The sequence below is a fragment of the Salvelinus namaycush genome, chromosome 31 (genome assembly GCF_016432855.1).
Source record: "Salvelinus namaycush isolate Seneca chromosome 31, SaNama_1.0, whole genome shotgun sequence".
Lineage (NCBI taxonomy): Eukaryota > Metazoa > Chordata > Actinopteri > Salmoniformes > Salmonidae > Salvelinus > Salvelinus namaycush.
Genome location: NC_052337.1, coordinates 44,267,572 through 44,285,086, shown reverse-complemented (window position 1 = coordinate 44,285,086; position 17,515 = coordinate 44,267,572). Strand labels below are relative to the sequence as shown.

At 43.0% G+C, this 17,515-nt stretch overlaps 1 protein-coding gene across 2 annotated transcripts in view; it reads right to left on the bottom strand.

Moving 5' to 3' along the window:
* Window positions 1-1,155: 1,155 nt before the first annotated feature.
* The window catches only part of LOC120025907 (E3 ubiquitin-protein ligase UHRF1-like), a 41,090-nt gene continuing 24,730 nt past the window's right edge, over window positions 1,156-17,515 (bottom strand). Inside the window, exons 8-16 of one of the 2 annotated variants that reach the window (XM_038970623.1) lie at window positions 15,325-15,432; window positions 14,870-14,974; window positions 12,941-13,047; window positions 12,526-12,688; window positions 5,971-6,108; window positions 5,343-5,559; window positions 4,923-5,074; window positions 3,891-3,989; window positions 1,156-2,745 (exon numbers count right to left, since the gene is read on the bottom strand). In XM_038970623.1, the coding sequence (XP_038826551.1) occupies window positions 2,599-2,745; window positions 3,891-3,989; window positions 4,923-5,074; window positions 5,343-5,559; window positions 5,971-6,108; window positions 12,526-12,688; window positions 12,941-13,047; window positions 14,870-14,974; window positions 15,325-15,432 (1,236 nt within the window). In that variant the 3' untranslated portion in view covers window positions 1,156-2,598. Of the gene's footprint in view, window positions 2,746-3,890; window positions 3,990-4,507; window positions 4,685-4,922; window positions 5,075-5,342; window positions 5,560-5,970; window positions 6,109-12,525; window positions 12,689-12,940; window positions 13,048-14,869; window positions 14,975-15,324; window positions 15,433-17,515 lie in introns of those variants that run through there. The other variant, XM_038970625.1, reaches the window with a different exon arrangement.

Sequence of the window (17,515 nt, the reverse complement as noted above, 5' to 3'; positions counted from 1 at the left end):
CCCCCCTCATGGATTTTAAAGTAATGAACCGGTGTGAGGAATGTGGTTGAAATGCCATCCAGCTATGCTTGCACTAATCCAATGCTTTTAAATGCATACTAGTGCACACTTCAGGAGAAGGGTAGAGAAATCAGAATGCAGCCCTAGTAATGTTTGCGCAGTAGGCGAAATAGGCCAGTTAAATTAGGGTACGCATTGGAGGCTTGAAAAGTGTAATATGTTACTCCACTAGGGGGCAGCTCACCACAAAGGAATGCTCCTTCCATCCCACCATGAGGTCAACAACAATGTTCCTAGTTATCACCTGCACCATTTTGTATGTATGGCGTTTTACCTGCACAATCGAGGTGAGAAATCCTGTTTAGTCTACTCAGTCAAGATTTACCTGGCTGCGTTGGTTTCACCTGCAGAATCCAAGGGTGAAATAATCCTCTCTCCCTCGTCCCTATACAAAGACAAACTTAGACAGTGACTACCTTCTCAATGGGTTTATCTCTGATCATTCAAATGGAAACGTTACAGAGGCACTACATCTCACGTTCTTTGTATGTATGCCATATCACCTCAGAATCCTCTGCGGAACCATTACGTTGCAGTCAGTGGCACAGGAAGTCTAACGTTCCATCCTGCATACTCAGCTCAGTGTTCGGGACCATTTACACTTCACCGTAGAAACTGTTCGCCTAGTATAGTAGCCAGGCCATAGCACAGCGCCTGGCTGTGGCTCTACTACACTGATCAGTTGAGTAGGTAATAGGTACCTACCTATACATGGGGCCTCTACGCATTACATTCTCAATCTCAGACTAATCTATATATAGAGGCTGCATTTACACAGGCAGCCCAATTCTGATATTTTGCCCAATTATTGGCAAAGGATCTGATTGGATTGGTCAAAAGACCAATTAGTGGCAGAAGATCAGAATTAGGCCACCTGTGTAAACGCAGGCAAGTTTCTCCAGTCCTTCACAGATGTTATAGCACTGGTTTTGTAACAGCAATATAGCAGAAACTAGGTGGAATCTGAATATGAGGTGGAGTGACGGGAGCAGAGAGGAAGATATATCCTCTTGGCATGAATGGCAGCCAGAACCCAATGTTTCCGCTGAGGCCCGCAGAAGCCCAGTTTGTGCTGGAAGAAAACTGAGCAGAAAATAGTTTTTTCTGGAATCAAAATATTTAATAGGTGCATATCAAGTATTATTATACCATGTATAAAATTTCAGATCACAATGTGAAGCAATGAAACTCTTCAATCAGGCTGACAGCAGCAGGTAGAGGTTGCCACATAAAATAATAACTAATGACTAAAATAGAATAGGCAACTAAAATTATAGAAAAATGCCATATGTTGTAGTAGCATTATAGGAAATTATAGACATTACTTTTTTTATTTTCAACATCTCTTTTTCTTCAATATAAGTGCAAAAGAAAACAGAACACAACATTAAAGCTGAAGCGAAGCGTCCACCTGACGTCTAGACAGTTACTGTAGTCCACGGCAGTGGTAGGTAGAGTACACGACTGGGGGCAGGTAAGATTGCAAATATTCCCAAAATTCTCACAGGTTTTCCAAAAATCCCAGTTGAAGGATTCCTGGATTTCCTGCTTTCTCCCTCCTGATTCCATGAATCTTTCAACCGGGATTTCTGGAATGTTGGGCAGTTACCGGAATCTTGCAACCCTAGGGACGGTGGGGACGAAGCAAAGCTCACAGAGGAGAAGGAAACTATTAGCTTGCGAGTCGATACAGAAGAGAGAAAATTATTTTCTGTTCTGTATATTTGCGCCTTGAGCAGTAGGAAGGAATGCACATCACAGTTTGCTGCTTTAGAGACCATAGCATAATTTAAAACATTTTGCATTTGCATGTCTTTAAAAAATCCTGAATTCTTTGAATGAAAAGGACATCACCACGAAAACAAACAAAAAAGGAACGGAGATCAGAGAGAAGAAGGGAGGAACAGGCTGAAATTCAAATGGACCAGTAACAAAGAAAAAAACTAACATTGTACACTACATTTCCCATCACCCCGCTTCCCTAGGTTGTGACCCCAAACCCATGACCCCTATAGGTGCTGACTTCAGGCACCTTCCCCCTGGAGGCTACGTAGCGTTAGAGCCATATATTCTCTACATGGCTATGGTTAGCATTAGCATCCTCGCTGGCTGTTCCTCACATGGACAGGTGATGAACTGCTAAGTTCTGCGGACTGGGGACGTGGAAGGCTTGGGAAGAAGGGAACCCTTTGGGGGGTTAAGGGGTGGTGGTACCCAGGAAGGGAATCCATGGCAGGGTTAGGGGTGGGTGGTGCTCAGGAGAGGTCTTCTGAGGCATGGATGATTTCAGGCTGGTGAAGTTAATGGGGACAGTCCAAGTTCAACAGGTGGCATGTATGTGTGTACCAATGTATGTCTATACGTAGGTTTTGTATGTGTGCATCATCGGTATGTGATTTGTGTAACTACTTGTGTAAGTGCAAATGTGTGTATCTATGTGTGTGTATGTGTGTGTCGCCGTGTACATGTAGTGTGTGTGTGTGTGTGTGTGTGTGTGTGTGTGTGTGTGTGTGTGTGTGTGTGTGTGTGTGTGTGGCCTCATCGGCCCTTGCTGTAGCCAGGAAAGAACTGGTCCAACAGCAGCTGTAGAGTCTTGTTGAGGACCATGATGTAATCTTTACCCAGGTCGTGGCGACATGCAGGGCAGGTGTACACTTCCGCTCGGAAAGACCGCAACAAACAGGTCTGGGGTGGAGGGAGGGAGGGAGAGAGTGAGAGACAAAGAGTGAGAATGCCACAGATCACAGAACAGCATGGGTATGTAAAAGCTCAGACGCACTGGTAGGATTGTCAAATGTTTGCCTGCCGACAGTATTTAGCACCTCTGAACAGTGTCGGCAGTCAATCTTTTTTTGTTTTCACACAGCAAACACCTTGGAAGTCGTCAGCCACTCATCCTTGTTATTAAAAGACTCCAAACCAGGTGACAGTAGCTATGTTTGGCAATGCATATCTGTGCGTATACATTTTTGATTTTTTTACCTTTATTTAACTAGGCAAGTCAGTTAAGAACAAATTCGTATTTTCAATGACGGTCTAGGAACAGTGCCTTGTTCAGGGGCAGAAACCTTTCGGTTACGAGTCCAACGCTCTAACCACTAGGCTACTCTGCCGCTCCGTATTGCTTATGGTTTAGATTCAAAGCCATCTTGCTAAGTTGTAGAAAACCCTTGTTGATACTAGCCATATGGCCACAGCTAGATAACTACCTAGCAAGATGACGAATAAACAATTGAATTCACTATCCATAGCCAAATGTTTAGCTAGCATTAGCATATTCGCTAGCTAGCACAACATAGCTAGTTAGCTAGCTAAGGAAGTATTTAGTGTTGTGTTTATTGTGTCTGTGCACTTAGCTAGCTACCATCCCATAGCCTACAGTGCATGTACAGTGAAATGTACGGTGAAAATGTCATTTTTATTATTTTTTGGGCTCCTCCACATGGGGGTTCGTGCTCTCTGACTGGCTCAGTCAAGTTGTTGGTCACTGACAAGCATTGCGATTGTCTGTTCGTCACGCAGCAGGTACCGCTTTCATTCTAGCAAGAAAAGGAACTGCTTCCCACTGTAATAAGTACCTATCGGCAGTGACATGCTTGGTGTGTTTCATACTTAATAAGGTTATGATGTCTTGTGGTGTTCCTCAAAAGATCCCTTCTTAGACCTTTGTCGTTTCAACGTATCTAATATCTCGTTTTCGTTTTTGTCATGTCACCATACTTTTTCAACTTTTGTTTATCATTTACATTACCACACCGCAATTAGTCCTCAATTATAGTCCAGCAAACAAATCATTACAACGGATGCAAGTGCACACACACGTTACACACCTTGCAGACGTTGTGAGCGCAGACAGTGGTGACCGGTTGGTAGGCCAGCTCTTGGCAGCAGACACACATGAAGGTCTGTTCCACCTTCCTCAGGAAGTTCTACAGAGAAAGACAGGAACACAGGAATTAAAGGCTCAGCTGTCACAATAGTAACAGCGGCATCACACATCTTAGTTAGCCCATGGATCATCTGCTTCATTTCATTTAATAGAAGTGCATAAGTCCTTGTCGGTAGGTTGTGTAGCTAGCTGAGACTCTTGTGTTGGTTCACCTATTGTTTAGAAGTAGTAAGTCAGGAGACTACATTGTGAGGCAGTATTGTGTAGAAGGAAATCTGTCAATTAAAATACATTCATTAAGCCCTAATCTATGGATTTCACATGACTGGGGAGCCAGGTTCACCCACTGGGGAGCCAGGCTCACCCACTGGGGAGCCAGGCTCACCCACTGGGGAGCCAGGCTCACCCACTGGGGAGCCAGGTTCACCCACTGGGGAGCCAGGCTCACCCACTGGGGAGCCAGGTTCACCCACTGGGGAGCCAGGTTCACCCACTGGGGAGCCAGGTTCACCCACTGGGGAGCCAGGTTCACCCACTGGGGAGCCAAGCCCAGCCAATCAGAATTCATTTTCCCCCACAAAAGGGCTCTATTACAGACAGAAATACTCCTCAGCACCCCCCTTCCCCCTCCTCAGATGAGCCCGCAGGTGAATAAGCTGGATGTGGAAGTCCCGGGCACGTGGTCTGCGGTTGTGAGGCTGGTTGGATGTTACATCTGTCAGGTGGATGGATTATCTTGGCAAAGGAGAAATATTCACTAACAGGGATGTAAACAAATTTGTGCAGAAAATTTGAGAGAAATACGCTTTTTGTGCATATGGAACATTCCTGGGATTTTTATTTCAGCTCATGAAAAATGGGACCAACACTTTACATGTGCGTTTATATTTTAGTTCAGTATAGTTGTAGTTAGTCTAGTGGTCAGTGAGGTAGTTAGTGAGGTGACTGAGGTAGGGTGTTGGTGTATACATACCGGCCCCTCCTTGAGGTGTCCCATGGCCTCGTCCCAGTTCTTCTTGTTCGGTTGGTCCTCCTTGATGAGGCTCTGCTGCTGCTCTGTCAGCTGGAACGCCTCCTCCATCTTCAGACGCTTGGCTCGGGGCTCCGCCGACTCCTTACACACCTCTGACAAAGCACACCAACACACGTTGCTTATGGATGCATGTACACATATCGATTCTATTCAAAGATGGGGTAACATTTTATTTGACACCTTCAAAACAACCCCTGAAATGACTTATCATAACTGGCTTCATATCTTTTGGTAATCCCCCCCCCCCCTTCCCTAGTGGCAATTCCACATAGCAGTGCACAAGATATACAGTACACACAAAGCTAAAAATACATCTCTTCTGTCTCTGGCTTATATTCCTAGCTGTGTCTCAACAGGTACCTGTCTCCTTGTCCTTGGGTGTCTTCTGACTGCCGTTGCTCTGTGGCTGTTCTGTACCCTCCATGGGCTTCTTCTCGTCCTCCTTCACCTTCTTCTCCAGGGGGTGTAGCCGTGGCCGTCCCCGTCCAGGTTGCTTCTTGCTCCTAGTGCACCCTGGTCGAGCGTTAGCCTCCTTCTTGGTCTTGTTGGCCATGGCCTCCACGTAGCCTGGAGGATACTGTGGAGGCAAAGAGACAGAGTCATACGAAAACACAGAGGATACTGTAGTAGGGGCACTCAGAGAGACAGTCAAGACCGTCAGATAAAAACATAAACTGTCTTTAACAAACAAAGGATCAATACAATATTTGTGGTTACTGAAAATATACTATTTCACAGTGGTTTAGATGGTACAATGATTCGTGCTTGTTTTGTCAATAAAACTGAAATTAGGCGAACTACTCACATTTCTCCAACAAGGAAATGGTGGAGCGATTTCAGAATATTGCACTTTTAATTTGAGAAATTAAGACATAAAAGAGAGACAGCCACTGAAACAGCAGTCATAACCAAAAGCCTGTCCTATCCTTTTCATACTATCATAATGTCCTATAAAACAAATGCAGGTGGACAGAAGACCCTCACTTACCTGCACAGCTAGGCCCAGTTTCTGGATGCGCTCCAGGCCCTCAGGTGTCCAGGGAGCAGGCTCCAGGTCATCCCTCCGCAACAGGTACCGCCACACCAGGAAACCACACTTCCCTATCTCCGGCCAGTACTTCACCACCTGAGACATATGTAACAGTATAACTTTAGACCGTCCCCTCGCCCCGACACGGGCGCGAACCAGGGACCTTCTGCACACATCAACAACAGTCACCCACGAAGCATCGTTACCCATCGGGGAACCACTACTTCAGGGTCTCAAATCGAGTGACGTCACCGATTGAAATGCTATTAGCGCGCAGCACCGCTAACTAACTAGCCATTTCACATCCGTTACACTTACACAGAAAAATAATTACTGCTGCTCCACGGAACACAGACTTGAATGGGAATGTTCGTTCTAGAAATTCTATTTCTATGGGCACATAGTTATATCTTCACTGGATGTCGCTGCTGCCTAACAGGAGTTTATAGTAAGACAGGGATAGCACTAAAAATAATATTGCTTTGAAAATTCCTCATTCTAAAAAGGATGGCAAAAAGAGCAGATTCAGATGAAATATTTCCTAATCTTGTCTTGTTAGCGATTGCTACAGCCCTGAAACCATGCGTGTTGTGTTTACCGTAATGGCCCATCTGGGGAAATCAAGATGTGATCAAAAAGCATGACTCATAATGAGGACCAGGCCCAATAATATCTTCATTTGATTTATTTTGATGCTGTTTTGTATTACATTTGTAATGCATTTCTGATTTTACAACCAAACGGCTGTTAACAGTTTGTCACAAGGGACTAGGAGAGAGGTAACGCATAAAGGATCCAAAATGGCGTGCTCCAGTGAATGTTCATGAGAGGAGGTTGAGTGACAGGCAAGGAGCCACCAGGGCTCTATTCTAATATCCACACTATAGCATACAACTTAGTATAAAGCAACGTAATGGGCATGCCTTCTAAGTATCAACCAATATGGCAATACAAACAAAATACTATTGCATGGAAGTACAGTTGAAGTCAGAAGTTTACATACACCTTAGCCTAACACATTTAAATTCAGTCTTTCACAATTCCTGACATTTAAGCCTAGTAATAATTCCCTGTTTTAGGCCAGTTAGAATAACCACTTTATTTTAAGAATGTGAAATGTCAGAATAATCCAAGATGGCAGCATGTCAAGTCATTTGTCTGTGACTAGTACATTTTAACCTACTAAACCTATTTATTTATGGTTGAGTAACTTTGTTGTGTAGTGCAAATTATTTTGTTTTTGTTGGTGTAAAGATCACGAGTCCTCCTCAACTCGGCACTTCATTACTTGAAGTTTACCAAAGTAACCCTATCTCTGGCTGGCCTGAGTTCCTTCTTCGTCCGCGGAGTGTCTGGTCCAAGCTGCTCCTTTTTGCTCTTCGCCTGGCTGTCAGTGGCAGCTCAACCCGTTCTCTCTATCGCCCTCAACACCCAATCTACTCACACGCGCAAACACTCACATTCAGACTCATACATACACGCTGTCCCGCTCTCCCCTTACCTTCGTTGGCCTTTATTTTTTTTACATTTGTCAGAGAAAATGACAATTTACGTGGTATTGCTTTGTGCACTGACTTTACTGAACTCTGGAGAAAACGAACATTGTCGCAGGGTGAGTACATCGGACAATGTGCTCTCCCGTCCATTAGACATTTTGTCTGCAGGAACTCGCTCTTTTTCACTCGGTCCACTCGTCCAAGTGCCGATGCATTTGTGGCATGATGTGAACAGTACGAACTTGTGTCACTACCAAAGTCTAATGTTTTTAAATTACTTTTGTATTGTCTGGAAACTCACTTGTAGAATTCGATTGCAGTAGGTCTCTTAAAAAAGAGAAGCCGTGCAAGGTTATTAAACAGAGGTGCCTAGTTATTATTTTTTTGTTGATATCAGGTAACGTGTAACCTAACCCTGGCCCTGATATGCAATGTCTCCAAACCCCCTCTGATTTTAAATCAAGATCTGGTTTTGGTATTTTTCATTTAAATGTACGTAGCCTGTTGTCTAAAATTGATGGGGTTAGGATTTGGGCTAAATCAATTGATGCTGATGTAATTGTGTTTTCTGAAACCTGGCTCAGCAAGTCTGTTTTTGATAAGGATATTTGTATAAGTGGTTACAATGTTTATCGCACTGATCGGGTTAAGAAAGGTGGGGGTGTGGCTATATATGTAAAAAGTAAATTCCCTGTAAGTGTGGCAAAGTCTGAAACTATTTGTAAACAGTTGGAATTTCTTGCTTTGAATATTGAGGTTTCAAAGGGTCTCTCTATAACTGTGATTGGCTGTTATAGACCCCCCTCTGCTCTCGGTGATGCATTTTCTTCTTTGACGCACCTTGTGTCTAAACTTCTTTACAGTGAAATGATCTTGATTGGTGATCTCAACTGTTGTTGGTTAAAGCCGGTGTCTGATGATTTAAAAATGTTTTGTAATTCTATGAATCTTACCCAGTTGATTAAACTCACCCACTCGCCCAAATCTTAAATGCCCAGATAAATCTACCCTGATTGATTTGATATTGACAAATGTTCCACATAAATATTCTGCGATTGGTGTTTTTTGTAATGATTTAAGTGACCATTGTGCTGTTGTTGCTGTTAGAAATACTAAGGTTCCTAAGACAAACCCACGTTTTATACGTAAGAGAAATTTGAAGTGTTTTAATGAGCAAGCTTTCTTTCATGATTTGTTTTATTTTGACTGGAGCAAGATTGAGCTTATCCCTGATGTGGAAACAGCCTGGAAATTCTTTCATGTTTTTTTCCAAATAGTAAACAAACATGCCCCATTCCGCGTTTCAGGGTTAAAGGGCGGGATAATCCATGGTTTTCTTCTGAGCTGTCTTGTATTATTCACGACCGTAATCTAGCCTGGGCTTAAGCAAGGAAATCATGTTCTGATGCTGATTGGCTTCTTTTTAGGCAGTTACGAAACAAGTGTTCGTTTCTTCTCAGGAAGGTCAAGTCTGAATATTTTATGTCTGTTACCACTGATAACCTGAATGACCCTAGAAAGTTTTGGAAGGCTATTAAGTCTATGTCTGGTAACAGTAATGTTAATGAATTACCGTCATGTGTTTTGAAGGACTCTGTTGCTATATATGACAAAACTGAAATGCTGAATTGTTTCAATGAGCACTTTGTATCATCTGGTAGGCTGTTTGATTCGGTGTCCTCTGTACAACCCTGTGTGGATGAACCAGTGAGAGCTGGTCAAACTTTTAGATTTTTGCCATTCTCAGTGCAGGTGGTACATAAAGCCCTGAAATCCTTAGATCAGAGAAAGCCTGCAGGTCCTGATCTTTTGGATCCCTGCTTTTTAAATCTGGCAGCTGATTTCATAGCTGAACCACTTACATATCTGTTCAATCTAACCCTGGAATGTAATGAAATTCCAAAGATCTGGAAATCAGCATTTGTCCTACCACTTTTAAAAGGGGGAGATCCAACTCTTTTAAATAATTATAGGCCAATCGCAAAGCTGTCACCCCTGGTGAAAATACTTGAAACTCTTGTGAGTGAACAGCTAAAAGAGTTTTTATTTACTAACTCTATTTTATCAATGTACCAATCGGGCTTCAGGAAGAAGCATAGCACAATTACAGCAGCCATGAAGGTTTTAAATGATATCACTGAAGCCCTTGACAAAAAACAGCACTGTGTCTCACTTTTTATTGATCTCTCTAAGGCTTTTGATACAGTTGATCATGCTATACTAAGGCAGAGATTGTCGAGTGTAGGTCTTTCAGAGCATGCAGTTGCATGGTTTGCTAACTATCTGTCTGATAGAACTCAGTGCACTCAATTTGATGGGCTTATGTCTGTTAAATTGTCTGTCTTTAATGGTGTGCCCCAAGGCTCTGTACTTGGTCCTCTCTTATTCACCATTTATATAAATGATTTAGACAAAAATGTCCAAAATGCACAACTTCATTTTTATGCTGATGATACTGTTATTTACTGTTGTTCCTCGTCTCTTACAAAAGCTTTCCAGAACTTGCAAACTGCTTTTAATACTGTTCAACATACCTTGTGTCAATTGAAGCTTATCCTCAATACTGACAAAACTAAACTAATGGTGTTTTCTAAAGCAAGAAATAGACCTCTAAACCTTTCACCTATTACTATCTGTCAGGGCAAGGAGATTGAGGTTGTAACCTCATATAAATATCTTGGGATTTTAATTGATGACGGCCTCTTTTAAATTGCATATTCAACAACTTACAAAAAAAATTTAAGCTGAAATTGGTATTTTATTTTAGGAATAAGGCCTGTTTATCTTTTGAAGCCAGAAGGAGGCTGGTATCAGCTACATTTATGCCTTTACTAGACTATGAGGATATTTTATATATGAATGCTTCCGCTCAGTGTTTGAGATCAATTGACACCCTTTACCATGGCATTTTGAGATTTATTTTAAACTGCAAAACCCTTACGCACCACTGCACTTTGTATACCAGGGTTGGCTGGCCTTCTCTAGTCACTCATAGGCTCAGTCACTGGTATACTTTTATTTACAAAGCCATTTTGGGTTTCCTACCTTTTTATTTGGGCATTTTTATTGTTCAGAAATGTGGTGGGTACTCTCTTCGTTCGCTGGACTTTATCCTGCTAACTATTCCAAATGTCCGAACTGAATTTGGTAAAAGGGCTTTTATGTACTCTGCGCCATCGTCTTGGAACGCCTTACAAAATACTTTTAAACTGGAAGAACTTGTCCCGATTGGTATTTTTAAATCACCGATGAATGATCTTGAGACCGTTTCCCTGACCTGTCAATGTTTTTAATTTGCTGTTTTTGATTTTGTTATACTCTTGTGAATTCTATGGTTTTTACTAGATTACTTGTAGTTTTTCATGTTGTTTGTCTTTTTTTGTGTGTAATTTTTGTAATGACTTGGTGCTGCCTATCTTGGCCAGGACGCTTTTTAAAAAGATAATTTAAATCTCAATGAGCCCTTCCTGGTTAAATAAAGGTTAAATAAAAATAAAATAAATATTTCTTTCATCACATTCCCAGTGGGTCAGAAGTTTACATACACTCAATTAGTATTTGGTAGCATTGCCTTTAAATTGTTTAACTTGGGTCAAACGTTTCGCGTAGCCTTCCACAAGCTTCCCACAATAAGTTGGGTGAATTTTGGCCCATTCCTCCTGATAGAGCTGGTGTAACGGAGTCAGGTTTGTAGGCCTCCTTGCTTGCACACACTTTTTCAGTTCTGCCCACAAATTTCTATAGGATTGAGGTCAGGGCTTTGTGATGGCCACTCCAATACCTTGACTTTGTTGTCCTTAAGACATTTTTCCACAACTTTGGAAGTATGCTTGGGGTCATTGTCCATTTGGAAGACCCATTTGCGACTAAGCTTTAACTTCCTGACTGGTGTCTTGAGATGTTGCTTCAATATATCCACATAATTTTCCTCCCTCATGATGCCATCTATTTTGTGAAGTGCACCAGTCCCTCCTGCAGCAAAGCACCCCCACAACATGATGATGCTGCCACCCCCGTGCTTCACGGTTGGGATGGTGTTCTTCGGCTTAAAAGCCCCCCCCCCTTTTTCCTCTAAACATATCAATGGTCATTATGGCCAAACAGTTCTATTTTTGTTTCATCAGACCAGAGGACATTTCTCCAAAAAGTACGATCTTTGTCCCCATGTGCAGTTGCAAACCGTAGTCTGGCTTTTTTTAATGACGGTTTTGGAGCAGTGGCTTCTTCCTTGCTGAGCGGCCTTTCAAGTTAGGTCGATATAGGACTCGTTTTATTGTGGATATAGACACTTTTGTACCGGTTTCCTCCAGCATCTTCACAAGGTCCTTTGCTATTGTTCTGGGATTGATTTGCACTTTTCGCACCAAAGTACGTTCATCTCTAGGAGACAGTATGCGTCTCCTTCCCGAGCGGTATGACGGCTGCGTGGTCCCATGGTGTTTATACTTGCGTACTATTGTTTGTACAGATGAACATGGTACCTTCAGGCATTTGGAAATTGCTCCCAAGGATGAACCAGACTTGTGGAGGTCTACAATCTTTTTTCTGAGGTCTTGGCTGATGTCTTTTGATTTTCCCATGATGTCAAGCAAACAGGCACTGATTTTGAAGGTAGGCCTTGAAATACATCCAGAGGTACACTTCCAATTGACTCAAATGATATCAATTACCCTATCAGAAGCTTCTAAAGCCATGATGTCATTTTCTGGAATTTTCCAAGCTGTTTAAAGGCACAGTCAACTTAGTGTATGCAAACTTCTGACCCACTGGAATCGGTATACAGTGAATTACAAGTGAAATAATCTGTCTGTAAACAATTGTTGGAAAAATGACTTGTGTCATGCACAAAGTAGGTGTCCTAACCGACTTGCCAAAACTAAAGTTTGTTAACTAGAAATTTGTGGAGTGGTTGAAAAACGAGTTTTAATGACTCCAACCTAAGTGTATGTACACTTCCGACTTCAACTGTATGTATTGCAATTTCATATGATAGAAGTTAGTTCCCTAGCTAATGTACCTTGTAGATGCCATCGTAGCGGTTTCCCTCCTCCGGGGCGTACTTGCTGATGCGTCGTCCCTTGGAGCTCCGCACCACCCTCACCGGCTTCCCCTCACGCCAGTTCCTGGACTCCGCCCCATCCTTGTCGTTGATGGGGGCGTCACAGTTCAGCGCCAGGGCCCTGAGAGAGCAAGGGTCAAAAGGGTCATGTGATGAAGGGAGCTAGCTTTCATTCTAGTTCAGCACTAACACATTTGATTCAGCACCCTTTGCGTCTCCAGGACAGGTTGATGAACACTGGCTTTCAACAGTTTTACATTGACTTGAGTAAAAAAAAAAGTACACTAAAGTACACGCCTGCCGTCTTGGTTGAAACCAGGGAGAGGAACAGGACAGGTAGTACTTCTTTTGTTTGTTTGTTTGTTTACTGTACCTGTTATAGTGGGTTAGGGTCTGGTCAAAGGAATGCTCCCCAATGCGTTTGTTCCCTGAAAGGTCGCGACCCCCGCTGCCCGTGTAGGTGAACTCATCTCCCCTGTCCTGACAGTGGAGGTCAGAGGGTTAAACGGAGACACACACACCCATGTAAACACACCACACACACACACACACACACACACATATATAAACACAGTCCTAAAAACACAGCCCCTGCACATGCTGGACTAATCTTGCATTTTCTTTAGCTGACTAAGTAACAAGTATGAAATCTCAGCCTGAGACTCACAGCTAAATCAACATACAGTGCCTTGCAAAAGTATTCATAACCCTTGGATTTCTTCATATTGTATTGTGTTACAAAGTGGTCAACAATCAACAATCTACTCAAAATACTCTAATGTCAAAGTGGAAGAAAAATACAGTCATCCTTCTAAACTGAGCTGCAGAGTGGCACAGCGGTCCAAGGCACTGCATCTCAGTGCTAGAGGCGTCACTACAGACCCTGGTTTGATTCCAGGCTGTATCACAACCGGCCATGATCGGGAGTCCCATAGGGTGGCACACAATTGGCCCAGCGTCGTTAGGGTTTGGCCGGGGTAGACCGTCGTTGTAAATAAGAATTTGTTCTTAACTGACTTGCCTAGTTAAATAAAGGTTCAATCAACAAAAAAAATTAAGACAGGAATGAAACTGCTCAGGGATGTTCCCATGAGACCGTTGGTGATTTTAAAACAGCTACGGAGTTCAATGGCTGTGATGGGAGAAAACTGAGGACAGATCAACAACATTGTAGGGACTCCACAATAATTACAAAAATGACCAAGCGAAAAGAAGAACACAAATATACAGAATATTCCAAAACAGGCGCCTTGTATGGTACTAAAGTAATTCTGAAAAACAAAAACTCCCAAAGGAATACACTGGCCTAAATGCAAAGCCTCATGTTTTGGGCAAATCCAACACAACATCACTGACTAACTGCCTCCTTATTTTCAAGCATGGTGGTGGCTGCATCATGTTATGGGTATGCTTGTCATCAGCAAGGACTAGAGAGTTTTTCAGGATAAAAAGATACAGGATGGAGCTAAGCACAGGCAAAATCATAGAGGAAAACCTTGGAAAGTAATTTACCTTTCAATTTACCTATCGATTAATGAGCCAAATCTGTTTATGGTCCAATAACATATTTAAAAGAATCCATCTACCTTGCGGATCTGTTTGAACAATTTGCACATTCAGATCAGAATTATTGTTAATTAATATCATCACCCATTTGAGTTACTTTGCCCGTGGTAAAAGTATATTTCACCCCCCAGTCCTTCTTCCACAGAACTTAAATCTAAAATTGTTGAATGAGTTTCCTGTAAACAATAGATATTACATTCCTTCTCTTTTAGCCAGGTAAATACTGATCGTCTTTTCTTATCTGCTAAGCCATTACAATTATAACTGGCTATGTATGGGTATGAACACTTTTGTAAAATCCATTGAAAATACGTTCAAAGTCCATCCTAATCCATCCTCCAGACGAATCCTAGTTAAACATTCATCATAGTGGTTTAAATGCACTCTCCAGAGCTATGCTGTATTCTTTAAAGGCTGTACACTGCATACATCCTTTAAGAAAGTCAAACATGATAAAGGGTGAGAAGGAGAGCGAGGGTGGGAGAAAGAGAGACAGACAACATCTGTGTGAGGGCCAGATGGATGGGTAGACAGACTACCATCCTCCCTCCATCCTACCCTCCTCCCATGCTAAAGACGAGACAGAGCAAGAACAAACAGCATGGGACATCAGAGGAAGTGAGAATAGAGAGGGAAAACAGAGGGAGAGAGCCCACTCCCACGCTCCTAGATTGCTTAGTTCAAACACAGCAACCGCAGAAATTAAAATTAAAAAAATAAATCAAAAGAAACCCACCACTTCATCCTCGAAGCCTCCGGCCAGCACCAGCGAATAGGAGCCATCGTTACTGCGGCCATGGATACCTCCCACGTGGGGCCTGTGCACTCCCGCTTCACTCACCTTGGAACATAGGAAGGGAGGAGAATATAGATAGGGAGAATGAACAAGAGTGGGGGAGAGTCAGGATGGGTGATGTGAGATATGGGAGGGATAGAGAAAGAGGGAAGGAACGTGCGATACAGGCTATGTAAACAAATCCGTGTCAGAGTATCAGAGTTGATAACTATAAGCCAATAAAGTTCGCTTAAAGTAACAAACTTCTCGGATTCAACGTCGCCATGATTTGAAAATGTAACATATTGTTCGAAAACATTTTCTCTGTTCTCTGTGAGGAATCACCTAACATGTATCACCCTACCTGTAACATGTATCACCCTACCTGGTACGAAATCGTGTTGCTATTGGCTCACCTGAACGCGGAACTTCCATGTTGTTCCCACGGGAACACCAGGTACGGGCCCGTAGTGGTTGGAGGGGACGATGGTACATTCCTTAGTGCGCCCCACACAGGCCATACCCTGTAACAGGAGCATGGCATTCAAGGAAAGGAACTATTCATGTATGTTTTAGCTAGCATGTATTCCCACGCTGGACCACACACATTACATAAACAAAGGGCTTACTAGTAGAAGCTTTAGTTACCATAATAGCATAATCAGACCTGAATGGCTTTGTATACATAACAATAATCCATTTTCAGGGCTGGAAATGTTTTTTTTATTAAAGCGTCGGACAATTTGATTCATTCTTCAGTCTTTCTTATCTCATAACATTCCCAAATGATAAGACAAATAATGAAAAAAACAAAACCTCTAGCACTCATGTATATAGATGTTAATGTACAGAATAGGCTGTTTTCAATTAACATAGGATGCGTTCTAAATGGCACCCTATTTCCTATAGTGCACTATTTTTGACCAGAGCCCTATGGACCCTTGTTAAAATGAGTGCACTAAATAGGCAATAGGGTGTCATTTGGGAAGTATCCATGTTGTATACTGGGAAACAATGGGGTTCCAGGAAAAGAACTTCACTCTGCTGAGTCATTTTAAATGGCATTGTTAGCGTCGCCTCACAGCTTGAGAGGAGAGAGCCAACAAAGAATTACACACGGCTTAGTCAGAGCAGAAAGGCCTCACTGTGGGCCTGGGCCATATTCAGTGGGCACCAAATGGAAGGAAACAGAGAAAAAGTAGAGTTTTTTTTTTTGTTCAGTAGGGCTAGGGTTGCACATTTCAGGGAACTTTCAATAAATTCCCTGATTTTCCCAAAATCCAAGTTAGAGGATTCCTAGAATCAGGAGGAAAGAAGCAGGAATCCTCCAACCAGGATTTCAGGAAAAACAGGGAAATTATTGAAAGTTCCTGTAATTTTGCAACCCTAATTTGTAGGGTACAATGTCGCAAAACATTTTGCAATGGAAAACGAAATTGAGTGGTTCTTATTGGACAAGTCCAGGTAGTCCCTCCCTGTCTCAGTCCGTTTTCTTCCCATTTGGTCACTACTGCTACCTGCCAATGCACTCCTTTAGGAGAACTCAGTGAGGGGATTCAATTAATATGGCCCGTGCAGGCGTGTTTTGCGTGGGGTAAAAGTTGATTGAATTTGTTTTGGACACGGGCTGCTTCCCAAACGTGAGCCAGGTGCCCCGTTCAAAGCCCAGGGCGAAGTCAGCTCTAAACAAAAGTGAAGTAATTAAGGAGTAACCCAGGTTGTGAGGGTATGCAACAATACAGAGGCCCCTCAGGGGTGCGTGCTTAGTCCCATCCTGTACTCCCTGTTCACCCACGACTCCAACACCATCATGAAGTTTGCAAACAACACGACGGTGGTAGGCCTAATCACTGACGACGATGACACAGCCTATAGGGAGGTCTGAGACCTGGCAGTGTGGTGCCAGGACAACAACCTCTCCCTCAACGTCAGTAAAACATAAGAGCTGACCGTGGACTACAGGAAACAGAGGGCCGAGCACGCCCTCATTTACATCGACTGGGCTGTAGTGGAGCAGGCCGAGAGCTTCAAAAGGCACGACGATGCCTCTTCCCCCTCAGGAGGCTGAAAAGTTCTACAGCTGCACCACCGAGCATCTTGATTGGCTGCATCACCACTTAGTATGACAACTGATTGGCATCCGACAGCAAGGCGCTACAGAGGGTAGTGCGTACGGTCCAGTACATTGCTCGGGCCGAGCTCCCTGCCCTCCAGGACCTCTATACTAGGCGGTGTCAGAGGAAGGCCCAACATTTATAGTCTGGAACCAACAGGAGGACCCTGAACAGCTTCTACCCCCAAGCCATAAGACTTTTAAACAAGACTGCTAAATAGCTAATAAAATAGCTACCCGGACTTCCTGCATTGACCCTTTTTTACACAAACTCTCTTGCACACACACAATGGACTCTACCCACACACTCATACATGCTTACATTGACAACGCAACACACACACACACTACATACGCCCACACAAAAGACACAAACATGCATACTGATGCCACACACACACAATTTGACACTCACCACATACACTGCTGCTACTGTCTATTATCTATCCTGTTGCCTAGTCACTTTACGCCTACCTACAGTGACTTCAGAAAGC